The sequence below is a fragment of the Zosterops lateralis genome (assembly GCF_965231275.1).
Source record: "Zosterops lateralis genome assembly, chromosome: 18".
In the NCBI taxonomy this organism is placed as follows: Eukaryota; Metazoa; Chordata; class Aves; order Passeriformes; family Zosteropidae; genus Zosterops; species Zosterops lateralis.
Window position 1 is genome coordinate 2,287,735 of NC_139778.1, and position 13,169 is coordinate 2,300,903.

At 57.9% G+C, this 13,169-nt stretch overlaps 1 protein-coding gene across 8 annotated transcripts in view; it reads right to left on the reverse strand.

Annotated features, from left to right (window-relative positions):
* CASKIN2 (CASK interacting protein 2) overlaps positions 1-13,169 on the reverse strand; it is a 53,078-nt gene that overhangs the window by 7,490 nt on the left and 32,419 nt on the right. For all 8 annotated transcript variants that reach the window (XM_083874665.1, XM_083874664.1, XM_083874658.1 and 5 more), the window contains 7 exons: positions 4,204-4,255; positions 2,263-2,360; positions 2,013-2,158; positions 1,778-1,873; positions 787-917; positions 478-586; positions 251-359 (listed from right to left, as the gene is read on the reverse strand). In XM_083874665.1, the coding sequence (XP_083730791.1) occupies positions 251-359; positions 478-586; positions 787-917; positions 1,778-1,873; positions 2,013-2,158; positions 2,263-2,360; positions 4,204-4,255 (741 nt within the window). The remainder of the gene's footprint in view (positions 1-250; positions 360-477; positions 587-786; positions 918-1,777; positions 1,874-2,012; positions 2,159-2,262; positions 2,361-4,203; positions 4,256-13,169) is intronic.

Sequence of the window (13,169 nt, forward strand, 5' to 3'; positions counted from 1 at the left end):
AAAGAAGGTGCCAGAGCGCAGGGAAGGAGGAAAGAGAGGAGTCCAGAGAGGGCAGAAGGAGAAAGCAAGAGCAAGGAGAGGAGAGAAGAAAACATTAATACTGCAGAAAGCACTCAGTCCCCAGACACTGCCCCACATGTAGAATGGAGTCACATGTGAGAGGGGACTGGGATGCTGGCACTGATTTAGGCTGTTCAGGAGGAGCACTGGGAGCCCAGGGGAAAGAAGCCCCTCTCAGTGCCATCCCCACCTCTCAACAGCTGCTTGATGTCCTTGCTGGCGTGTGAGGTGGTGAACTGGTTGACAATGTCCAGCGCTGTCTGGTTGTAGGTGTTCCTGATGTTCACATCAACACCGCCCTGCCCAGGAGGAGACATGGTCAAGGCCAGATCCCTCACTGCCACCAGACCCAGAGGAGGCAAGGGACCGAGGGGAAGGGGTGCTGGGGACTGCCAGGGGCTGTCTCCCCACGCTCACCTCCAGTAGCAGCCGCACCACCTCTGTCTTGCCATAGAGCGCGGCCTCGTGCAGGGCTGTGCCTGTCTTTGTCTGCTTGTTGATCTCGATCCCAGCCTTCAGCAGCTGCCTGGTAGGAAAGGAGGAGAGGCATGAACAGCAGGATATGGACATCAGGGCCAGGCACTTGGCTGCTTCACGATGGGAAGGGGATAACACCTTGCACTTGCTTTGGGGATGAGGGGCTGAAGCCTGCAGGAGGAAGGTGTGTTTGGGAGGAAGTGGGACTGAAGCCATGATGGGTTTTTCCAGCATAAGGCAGGGAGTTACCTGATGATCTCCTTGTGCCCATTCTTGGCTGCCAGGTGCAGTGGAGTGGTGTAGTTGGGGTCTGTGGCATCCTTGGATTGCCCCTCCAGCAGGGCAACACACAGATGGCTGTTGAGCAGCAGCTGGGCCACCTGCACGAGACAGCGGTAAGTAATGGGGTGCAGGTACCCCCCACCTGCACCCTCCCAGTGAGGGTCTCATCCTTGGGGCCAGCCCACCACTCTCCATCCTGCCACTCCCTTCCACCCACAGCCCCAGGCTTGGCTGGAGCTGGACAGTGCTTGGCATGGCCACACTATCGTGAGGGGCTGTAAAAGGTCACAACAGCCAGAAATAGTCTTCCCATAATCGAGCTTTTCAGACCAAGCCCTAAAAACTTCCAGTCTCTCCAGCCCAGAGCAACTCTCAGCATCTCAGGGCAACCCAGATGCACAGAGGAGTTATTTTTACTGCCCTGTTTATAGCTGCAGACATTAAAGATACTCCAAAAATGGAAATATCCCCCTGGTCACCTCCCAGTGGGGCATGGAAGTCTGGCTGGCTGTGCTCCAGCCCAACCCAGTGGTGCTGGCTGGGCAAGGGTCTCCCAGAGCACGGTGTGGCCCTGTCCCCAAATCTGTGTTGGGGACCTGGAGCTGGATGCTCAGAGCTTGCTGGGATTAGCCAGCTCAGCCTATCTGTGCTTAACTGCAAGCAAAGCTGGGGTGCGTGGGGGAAGGCTGTGGAGAACCAGGAGCAATAACTCCTGGCTTCACTCCCAGTCTGACACTGCCCTGCTGTGAGGTCAGGGGCAAAACCCACAGCTCCCAGGTTCAGGATCTAGCTATGTCTGGCCATGGGAGGAGGCTGGTGCTGCTTGCCAGGCTCTGAGCCTCATGGTGGAGGGAGAGCAGTTGTGGCCAGACCCCACGCTTTGCTCCTGAAGGAGTCAGTGGCTCCAGAGCCGCCCCTGGAGAAGCCCTTGGTGCAGGGCAGAGCCCACAGCACCCACCTTCAGCCGCCCAAACTCGCAGGCCAAGTCCAGTGGGGTTTTCTTCGCCTTGTTGATGAGGCACGGGTTGGACTGGTGCTGGAGCAGCATCTCCGACTGCAGGGAAGCAACACGGTGCAGGGGCTCAGCATCACCCTGCAGCCTCCCCACCACCCAGCACGGCGGGGTTTGCCCCCACCCAATACCCCAGACACTCCCAGGGAGGGCACAGGGGCGGCTCTGGGCTCTCACTCACCACCTCGTAGTGTCCGTACTGCGCCGAGAGGTGCAGCGGGATCTGCCCGTCCAGCGAGGCCATGTTGACGGAGGCGGCGGCGCGGAGCAGGACCCGCACGGGCTCCACACGGCCCTGCCACGCCGCGTAGTGCAGGGGCCGCATCCCTGCGGGCAGTGGGGTCACTCAGCGGGGCTGGACACGGCCCCTGGCCAGCCACAGGGGGCTGAGCTGGTGGCCAAAGGGGCCGTGCCTGGGGGTCACCCCTTACCGTTGCTGTCTTTGATGTCGACGGTGGCCTGTGCCTCCAGCAGCAGCGAGATGAGGTCCAGGCTGCCGCCCAGGGCTGCGTGGTGCAGGGCTGAGAACCTGCGGCACAAAGTAGGGCTCAGCCCGGCCCCAGCCCCACTGTGCTGTCCCCACAGCCACCCCTACACACAGGGACATGGGCTGAGGGCTAGGATTGTCACATGGCTATGTCTTCCCTGATTCCCCACTCCCAGTGCCTCAGATTCCCCATAACAAAACACTGATAAATCCCTCCAAGCTGCAGGTGCCCCAGGGTTCAGTGAGCGATCCAGGCACACTGTGTACCTTTGGAAACCCCAGAGAGAGGAGCCCCTCGCTCCATGCCCTCTGTTGGGGGAAACAGGCAGGATGGACAAGATCTCCCCTCTCCCTGGAGCAGCCGGGCAGCCCCAGTGCTGCTCACGCATGCAGCAAACACATAGCCCTTTGGCCACTCCTGCCCCCTCTGCCAGCTGCCCCCTCCCCACACCAGAAGGGCTGCCAGGAGCCCATGGCAGAGCGTGGGAGGCCGCCAGTAATGAAAGAGCCCAGTGTCTTGGGGCTGTGAAAGGGGCCTGTCTGCCTGGCGCTCCCCCTGAGCCATCACGTGAAGGGCCAAGGCCAAGCAAGGGTCCCTGTGCCACTGGGGATTAGCCCGTGAGCTGCTCCAAGTGACATGGGGGGCTCCTGACATGGCTCTCCTCATGATCTGCAGTCCCAGAGCACCCCCAAGTCCCTGTGCAAGTCTCAACATTGCAGGAGGGACACTAACCCCAGCAGAGAGGGCTGCTCCCTCCTCCAGTCCACCCACAGTGTCCCCGAGCCTCAGCAAAACCTCTGCCACAAAGCACAACATCCCCTGTAGGGTCCTAATCTGCCCTGGGGTGGCTGCACAAACACACACTCGCCCACCCCATCCTCTCCAAGCCCTGAGCAAGGTGATGCCAAGGGCACCACCAGCACCATGGCTCTCCCAGGACACACACTGCCATCCCCATACTCATGTCTCACCTCCCCATCATCCCCTTCTTGTGCCCCAGGAAAACTCAACACCTTGCCCATTTCCCTAGGGCAGGGAACAGAGCCTTCACCCCAGTTCCCACCATCAGCCCTCCTGGAGCTGCCCAAGCACAAACCCTGTGCCTTATCAGAATCAGATCATTGCTTCTATTATTAAATTCTTTGTCTATTAAGCTCCATCTGTACAGTATTATTTTAAGACGGAGTCATCCTGCACGTTCCCAACCCCCCGCTGGCCTGTTAGCACTCATCATGGACACCTCTTCCTACAGAGTCCTCCAAAAGAAAACATGTAGAAATTAGGTACAACAACAGCACATAAAAACAATGCTAATGACTGACAGGTCAGAGTTAATTCAATAAGAATAATGCGCTTATTTATTTTATGGGCCTTTGTGGTTTCTTTAACTCTCAGTACCCAGCTTATTAAGTACTTGGATTATGGAAGTGATGAGCAACACAAATATGCTGTGGTCACTTGGCAACCTCATATTTTCTTTCTCTAACTCCCCCCCAAAACAATGGGATTTTGCTTTTGGGATATTAAACAGAGGCACGAGCAAGTGCAGGGGCTGAGGCTGGCTGGGTGCTCCTCTGAGCTTCAGCCAGGGGGACATGGGGCACTGGCTGGACACGCTGCCATCCCTCTTCAACCCCATCCCTACAGAGGGGCACATACAAGGGATTTATGAAGGATTTTCAGGAGGGACTGAGCATGGTCCTCAGCTTAGATCCAGGCAGGCACTGGCTCTCCCTGTGCAGGGCTTGCCCTGGCTCTGGGATGTTGATGTGTTCTCCAGCTCCTCTGGAAAGCTGTCCTGAGCTGCAGGACTGACTGGATACTGGGGAGAGGAACCCAGCCTGGCTGGCAGCAGCACCCAGCACCCTCCAGGGGGGCACTCACCCATCTGCATCCTGGTAGTTCACATTGAGGCGCTTGGCAGATCCCAGGAGCTCTGCAGAGACAAGAGATGAAGGTCAGGGCAGGAGGCAGAGCCTGCAGGCCCCCAGATGAACCCCATCCCACAGCCACACCCACCTCCCAGCGCGCAGAACAGCGCCTGGCCCATCCCGGGGGTCTCTCCTCTACTCTCCTCTGCCTCCACTTTCACCTCCACGAACCCTCAGTGGGCTGACCCAGCTCAAGATAAGCACTTTCCTCTCTCCATCTCTCCTGCCCCATCCGTGTGTGCCCCCGGGATGGGTTGGACCCCACAGTTCCTTCCACTCTGGCTTGGCAGAGCAGCAAGTGCTTCCCTCCCTTTTATAGGCACTGACACCCCAAAACTGCTGAGTGGGGCCATTTTGCCCCCCACTCACTCCCTGTGCCTGCCACTACCACTGAGGCCTGGCCCACAGACCACATGGTTGGCATTTTTATGGCCAGGGCAGAGGCTGAAGCTTTTAGCTGTGAATGCAAGGATTGTGCTACCTTGGATATCCCCATCCCCCTGCCCAGCCCTCCCTCCCCTTCAGGAACCCAAGGATTGTGTCACCTCAGGTATCCCTATCCCCCTGCCCATCCCTCCCTCCCCTCGTGGGACCACTGGGCAGCAGAGGATGCTCAGCCCACCCTCAGCACAGCCTCAAACGCACCCCCAGTGCACCCCCAGCTCCCTGCTCCTTCCCGCAATTAATTCGAATGGATTCCTTCCTCCCACACAGAGAGGACATTTTATTCTTCACCGAGGGGTTGAGAGCGGATTAACATCTCTGGAATTCATCCGCCAAGTCAAAAGGGAAAGAAAGGGGAAGGTATGTGGGGGGCCAAGAAATACCACCACTCCTCCTCTGCCTTTCCAGGCAGCCCCATCGCCGAGCCAGGGAGGATTAAATGCTTTGAATGGTTTCTGTGCTCTTTCCTAGGGAAAATCAAAGTCCGAGTGCCAGGCTCTGAGCCTGGAGTAAAACAGCTGCTCAAACCCCACTCTACTGTGTTGAGGTCCTGGGGAAGGAGCCCCCTTCCTCTGGGGCTGCAGATCCCTCTCCTTTTCCTTCCTCTCCTCCTCAATTCCCTTCTCTTCTCTCTCTCTCTCCCAAGGTCTCTGCCCACCTTGCATGGCAGCTCCCATATAAAGCCATAGTGGGCTGTGTGACCCCGCTGCTGGAAAAGAAGAGCTGAAGAGGGGCTGGCTCATTCATCATGCAAATGGATAATTAAAGGAAACCAAGTACTGGGGTGTTCATTACTGCAATTTACAGTGTTTTGTAAACAGCCTAATTAACACAAAATAGGCTTGGAGTGGCTGCTGGTGAAGGACTCGTGACTCCTCGCCACAGCTGAGGGGATCAGGACAGGATCACCCTAATTACCTCTTCCAGGGACTGTTTGTCTTTGAGCCTCAGCCACCAATCCAACAGGCCTTCCCAAAGGAACTGGCTCCCAAAGCCATCACTCAGCAGAGCTCCCACTTCCTCCTCCCAGCCCCAAGAGCCCAGGATACCGGGTCTTCATCAAGGACATGTCACCTCCCTTGACCTCAGCAGATAGGAAAAAATAACATTTCACTTGTAAATTGGCCATTTCTGAACCAGTCCTGGAGAACTGTAACCACGGCGATTGCTCACACCATCTGTAGCAGAAAACTGCAGCTGGAAAAGGGTTGGGGAGGAAGAAGATGAGGAGGAAGAGAGGTCCTTACTCAGGGCAGGAGGGGCAGACCCTCAGTGACGACCACTGGGAATGCAGTGCTGGGAAAAGAGGGGCTGGATGGAGATGCCCAAAGAGCACCAGCACCTCCAAAAGAGACAGAATCATTCCACAGCCCTGGGGGCTGGTCTTGGAGTCGAGCAATGCCCTCTATTTGAAGGAGAGTTCACCCCAAAATCCCATTCCTAACCCCACCTGGGACTGAGCTGGGCAGTGGGATCCAGTAATCAGGGCTGAGGTTTCCCAGGACATGGTGGGTGTCCCTGCCCGCTTCCAGGCAGCTGTCAGCACCCACATCTCCCTGAGCAACATTCCTCAAATTCGTTCCCTGCTCCAGCAGCCCAGCCAGGCCAGGACACAGGGCAGGACCACATGGACATGGTGTGGGTGGCTGAGAAAGCAGGAGGTCACAAACAGCAGAGCCAGGAGCAGCATTCCCTTTGGGGGTCTACCTGAATGCTTGGATCCACCTTGGGCAGGGAGGGAAAGAGTTCATCCCTGGTTTGCAGCTGGGTAAATCACTGCTTGGAGAGCTGGAGGGTTTGCAGCAAGGCTGGAAGGTGAAGTGTGGGTGGGAAAGTGTCTGGGTACCCCAGCATAAAGGCATGGGAAAGGAGAGGAATGGAGGGAAGGAAGGGAAGCAGAGCATAGCCTGGGACCCCTCCACTAGTGCCATCCTGCTGTACAGCCTCAAACTCCAGGGTCCTGGTGACAGGAAGGCAGCTGGTGGGACATTTCCATCCTTGCATCCTTGCATCCTCCTTCCTCATTCCATCCATGTGCTCCTTTGGACCAATTCCCAAGTTTTCCCCGAATTTCTTCAGCCCCTTCTGTCCCCATTGGTGCCCAGGCTATCCATCCTTTTCCACACAGATGTTCTGGAGCTCAGCAAAGGCTGAGCCAAGCTGTTCCCAATCCCAGAGCCCTCCCAGACTGGCCTGTTCAGCTTTGGCCAGGGGGCTGCAGAGCTGGTTAGGGGGAAAGGGCTGCAGGGTTAATCCAGCCACAGCACTGGATGGTGTGGCCAGATCCTTCCCAGCACATCATCCCCTTGCTGGGTTTGCACTGGGGTGGGGGCACTCTCAGCCCTGACCCGAAACACCCAGGAGCACGCTCAGATCCCGAGAGAATGAACCCAGAAGAACAGGGGCCCAGCGCTGAAGGGGTTATTTATTTCCAGCCTGGTGCAGCCCAAGGGTTAACTGCCGCCGTGGGCTCCCCCTGCCCGGGCCTGCTCCCAGCGCGGCCCTGCCGTGAGGGGTCCCGCCAGGCCCTGCCCCGGCCCCGCCGCGTTCCCGGCGCCTGCCCGGACAGGACGAGGCTCCGCAGCGCAGGGCCGGGCCTGAGCGAGGCCTCGAGGGAGCCAGCGAGAGCTTCTGTGCGGCGTCTGGCTGCCAAGCGGCAGCGGGAAGCACCTCCGGAACGCTGCGGCAAATTGCTTACAAATGTCGGGCCGGCCGTGGCCAAGGCAGCGCGGCCGCCCAGCGCCGGACGGGCCCGGACCCTCATCCCCGGCACGGCCCGGCCGCGGCCCTCGGCCCCGGGATCCCCGCTGTGCACGGCCCCGCACGGAGCACTCCCAAACACCCCTCTTCGCCTCAGTTTCCCCGCGGGCCGCACTCCCATGGCAGGGATGCCGGGCTGGGCTGGGCTGGGCTCTCGCGGGGCGCGGGGGGTACCCGGGAGCGGCGGGGCCGAGCACCTCACGCCTCACCCGCCGTGCTGGCGGCCGGCCCGGCACAAACCCGTATTTACCCCCCCAGGCACTCGCCTGGCGCCGCCTGTGCCGGCTGCGCGGAGCCAGGCGTGCCCTCGCCCGGCCCAGCGCCCCTGTGCCAGCACAGCGGGCACCCTGAGTCACTCCCTGCCCTCCAACCCAGAGCTCCTTCCTGCGGGGACACCCGTGAGCTTCACCCCGGGCTCCTGGAGCCGGACACAACCCCTCGGAAGGGCTCCTTGGGAAGCGGCGACACACGTGCTCGCCTGGGTTTGGCTGCGGAAGGAAATGCCCCAATATCCCGTGGAGTCCTGCCCTGGCTCTCACACGGGAGTCAGGCTCCAGAAGGCTTTTTTTTTGCTCTCATGCCCCACCGGTTTTGTCCACCCAGGGCAGAGCTCCACCACTTGCAAGGCTTTGTTGCTGTGCAGGGCGACACACAGATCCGTGACTGGAGATCCACCTCCTTGCCAGAGACGCTTGGAAAAACACCTCCTGCTGGTCCTGTGTCACAGACTCTCATCCCATCTCCTCATCCTGGGAAATCACATCCCCACACTGCTGGCTGCAAGTACCCCTGTGCCATGAGCCTCCCTGTGCTGCAGGTCTGAGCATCCCTCAACCCTGAGTGTCCCTGTACCATTAGCATCTCCAAACATCCAGTCCTGAGCACCCCGACACTGCCTGCTACAAGTACCCTGCATGCAGGAAAGCCCTGCAAGGGCACTGCAGGAACACCATCCTGCTTCCCTGGGCACCGGGACAGTGTGTATCAAACACATCAAATACATGGACATACCCTCTGGGAAAATGAAATCCACCTGGAGACTGTCACCACTAAGCCAATAAACCAGCTGGAGGAGCTAATCAGCTGCTAACCCACAGAACACCAGCCTTCTCCCACGGTGGTGGCAGTCTCTGGAGCTGGAGGCGGAGGTGGCAGGAGGTGGCAGGAGGTGGCAGCTTCACCCAACCTGCCCTGTGATGGCCCGGGGTGGCCCTGCCTCGGCATATGTCAGGTTCATGCCAGGGCTCAGGACAGACTCACTGTCTTGGCCAAAATCAAGACCCAAAGAGGTGATGTCCATCCCTCTTCGGCAGGAGTCACCCTTCCCTGTCGCCCCTCTGTCCACAGGTATGTCCCGCTGTGGCCACCCACACCTGGCTCCTCCCGGCAGACCGGCTGCTTCAGGAGCAGTTTCCCAATAGGTTCAGAAGATTCACCCACCTCGATAGGGAAGGAGTTCAGCCACAGAGATGTTAAGAAATGTAACCAAAGCTGCCCAGCCAGCTCAGAACAGAGGCTGGGTGAGAGCCAAGGGCTCCTGAGCCCAGCTCTCTACTGCAGCCACCAGCTGAACCCAGTGCTGTGCCCAGCTCCACAGACAGGGGCTTCCCTAATTCCCCCATGGTGATGGTCGGTGAATTTGGCTGCCAAGCTGCTGCTGTCTGCCTGAGGACCCATCCCTGTGCCCAAATGCCATGGCTGTCCAAATGCCAGGGGTGCTTTCCTGGCCACAAAGAGCCTGTGCCAGGTTTGAGGCTCTGCAGCATCACTGAGGATGGGCTCCCCACCAATGCTGACAAACAGGCCCCTCGCCAAGCCAGGCACTGTGGGGTTGGTATGACTGGGGGAAAGCCACTGGGTTAACTGGCAGGGATGGGGAGGCTGCAATCAAGGAGGTAGATTCCCATCAGCAGAGGGCAAATGGCAGTGACATGAGAGCAGCTTGGAGCCCCTTACTGTCCTTACACCAAGGTCTGGCAACTTCTCAAGAGTAATTGGCATTTTCATCCCTTGAGAAACTTACCAAACTCCAGAGCAGACCAGGGCCCTTTCTGCTCTGACACTGCACAGGCTGCAGGATGGCTGTCACACCAAGCCCTGCTCCTGCTTTCAGCAGCCTGGAATAACCCCAGCAGGTGCAATAACCTTCCAGGAGCTGAGCTCTGGGCAGCTCCTCACAGCATCCTGAGGCTGGACACAGCACCCCTATGCTGTGAGTATCCCTGCACCTAATGCTCATTTCTAACCTCAGCACAGGTCGCTATTTACCCCTGGCTGGAGCCCCAAATCTTAGGGCTTACAGCCACGCAGAGCCCAAGCTGTTCCTGTCACCAACTTATTTCTGCTGATGGCATGTCTGAGTCTCCTCTGGCACCTTGGCCTCCTTCCTCATCTCATTCCTTAAGCAATAGTGTCCTGTAACATGTTCAGATACGATGGTAGATGATGATGAAGGCAGGTGATGGCAAAGGCAGAGGAGCTTGAGAGGTCCAAGGATGTGCCTTCCACCCTGGACTGGGCAAGAGGCCTACCATAGGCAAAGAGGGATAGGGCAGCAGGACCATGGAGTCGACTGGGAGCCTTTTTCCTTCTTTGGAAAAGGCTTGGAATATTTTTTTCCAGGGGAAATCAAACTTTTAGTGTTTTAAGAGGCTGGCAGCAGGTGAGACATTGGGCAGCATCCCCACACTGCACAGACATTGATCACTCACCCCCAGCCCAGCAACTCCAGGACCCCCATCCAAACCCCCAATTCTCCCCTGCTGCTTCCCCTCACAAGCAAAGCAGGAAAAAACAGGCAGTTTGTTCAAAGTGAAGGCTCCCAGAACAATGAAAGGAAAAGCAGAATCGGAAACCCTGTCTCCATCCATGCAGCTGGGAAGAAGGTGCAGCTCTCAGCTCTCGACCCCAAGGTTTGATGGCCACAGGGGACAGAGGGGACAAACACCAAGCAGGGAAAAGAGCATCACAGGAATCCTTTGGGGCTGGATTTGTCCCTTGCAAAAGCCAAACACATACTCCTGCTCTGAGTTTCAGGCCCCTGGAAGGATTTCAGCTGTGGTGAGATGAATGGTGCTTGCTCCCCTTCTCCACAATAATTTGTGGGTTTGTAGCAGTTGCCTACCCCAAGTGATGCAGCCCAGCCCAGCTCCCCTGGCTGGGAGAAGTGGTAACACCCCTTCCCCACCGAGCCAAAATTGCATCCCCCAGCCCCATCCAGGATGGAAACAGCTGGGAAAGGCTTTGAGTGGGGAAGCCAGGAGCTCCTTCAGAGATACAAGGGCTCCTTTCCCAGCTGGCCGAGGAAACGCGTTACCGGGAGGTGAAGTCACCGTCCCTGCTGGGACCTGGCTATTCCGCTCTCCAGGATATGAACTCAGAGGAGCTGTATTTGCCCAGGGAAGAGGTGGAGCCTTTTCCATTTCCCCCATCCTTCCGAAAGGACAGGACGCCTCCTGAGCGGGAAGAGATGGGCTGATAGCGGTGGGGGCCAACGGCCAAGTGCGAGCACTGCCTGAACCTGCAATGGGCACTCCGTGGGGCCAAGGGCCACCCTGGGCTATGGGACACAGGGACCAGCAGAGCATCTGCTCCAGCATTAACAATGCACCTTAGCTCATGTCCAGCTGGTCCCCTGGAAGCCAAGGAAGGGCTATCCCAGACACCCTGGCAAAGGGGCTGCACCTACAGACACTCTCAGTGTTGTCATTAATACCATACCCAGCAAATGGTGCATTAAAATAATCTGTGTGCAGATGTGCTACAGATTGACCAGAGCAGATATAACACAAAAAGGACTTAAGAGAGATTAGGAGAACAAACCCAGGTTCAACCTGGGAAAAATGCAGATTGCAGCATCTGGGGAGAAATAATCCAACCAGCAGCAGGTCAATGGGAGGAAGAAAGAGGGGAAGCAGGATGTGGGGGGACGGTGAGAGAAGCAGTGTGAGCGTGGGCACAGAGGGAGCTGCTGGTCAGGAAAGCAACCTCGGCAGCCCTGCATGGGTGGATGCTGCTTCTCGGGGTACCATCTCCCGCCATGTATTCCATTGTTTCCTGGGGTACCATCACCCATCTCATACCCAGGGCTGTGAACATGAGAGAGGCTCACAGGGGATGTAAGAAGTGAGCGACAGGAGCCAGCAGTGAAGGGCTGGCCTTGCATGGAAGATTAGGGCAGGTCAGTAAGCCTGGATTAGCTGAGCAACAGTTAATTAGGGAGGGCGGGCAGGGACGCAGCAACCCACCTACACCTGGAGGGGTTTGACGCTCCAGAGCAGCACGTACCTATTTATTTTATGGTTCTAACAATGAGCCCCAGATAAAAATTAGAGCAGCCAACAGTAGCCAGCAAAATCCTCTGGGCTCAAGGGAGCGAAACAAGCATCCAGCCCCTGCATGGCAGCTTGGAGGCTGCAGCAACCATGCAGCTCCCAGGGGAAGCAGGGCAAGGCTGAGGCTGGAGGACTAGGCTGCCACAGCCCTATGGCTCCATGCTGCCATCAGTGCCAGCCCCGTGCCTGCACATGGCAGCTTGGCACCCAGGAGCTGCTCCAGCCGGTGGAGCCAGTCAGTACTCAAAGCACACAGTGATGCGGAGGCTGGAAATCCTGTGACATTTTCCTCCTTTGGCCCCAGGGAAGCTGCTGTGCACCTGGAGCAGGCGCTGCCAGGGCGGACGGAGCAGCTGTCCCCACCCTGGCTGCGCTAATCTGGGCAAGGCACACACAGGATGGGAGGGGAGGCAGCGGGAGGTGAAGCTGTTCGCTCGAGGTCACCCAGAAGGTCGATGGTTCAAGTGCCGCCACTCCTTCCCGAGGCTGTGACACGGCTGGGAACTGAATTTTACTCCAAACTCCCCGCTCTTGCCAGCAGCCCGTGGGCAATCAGCTGTCGGCAGCCCAGGACTAACCTCAGAGGCTGCTGGCGGCCAGAGTTCAGAGTCGCACGGTTAAAAATACCTTGTGGATGCCTTTCCTCAACTCTGACCCCACGAGCCGGCGCTGCCGCCAGCCTCGCTCGGGACGTGCCGGTGGGGTCCCCTGGGACAGTCACAGTCTGGGCTGTGCAGGGACATGGCAGCTGCTGCCTGGGGACTGAGTTTTCCTAAGTACCAAGGATTTCCACTTCTGGGGAGCTGCTGACTATAATCTCTATTGCCAAACTGAAACAAGGGGCTCAGCTTCCTAAAGTTTCCTTCCAGCAAGAGATGCCTGCACTGACTGTCCAGCTCCCTTTGAACTGCAGCCTGGATTTCAGCAGCTTCAGCCAAATGCCTCCTTCACTCCAGGACAGAGCCAAAAGGTGGCCTCTGGTTCCTGCCAGTCTCAAGAGATGCTGGATGGGTGACTGCTCCTGCAGATTCTGTGGTGCTGCAGCCATTTGTGGCATCTGCATTTGGAAAGAACATAAGGATCTCACCCAGAAGTGGCTGCTCAGCTCCCAGGCCGTGATGGAAGGGAGAGATCCCTCTCCAAATCCCTTCTCCAGTGATGGTGAAGGCGCACAGGGCACCTTGCTGTTTGCATTCCCTATGCAAAGATCACCCACCAAAACATGTGAGAACTGACTGGCTGCTCCATGCTGCTGGCAAGTGGGAATGGGAGAGGGGTGGGTCCACCCCCAGCAGGCACAGGCCAAGCTCTCTCCAGCCTGGGACAAGCAGCCTGAGAGAGGTGGTGCCATTGCCACTCTCTCCTTTTCCTCTCAAGACAG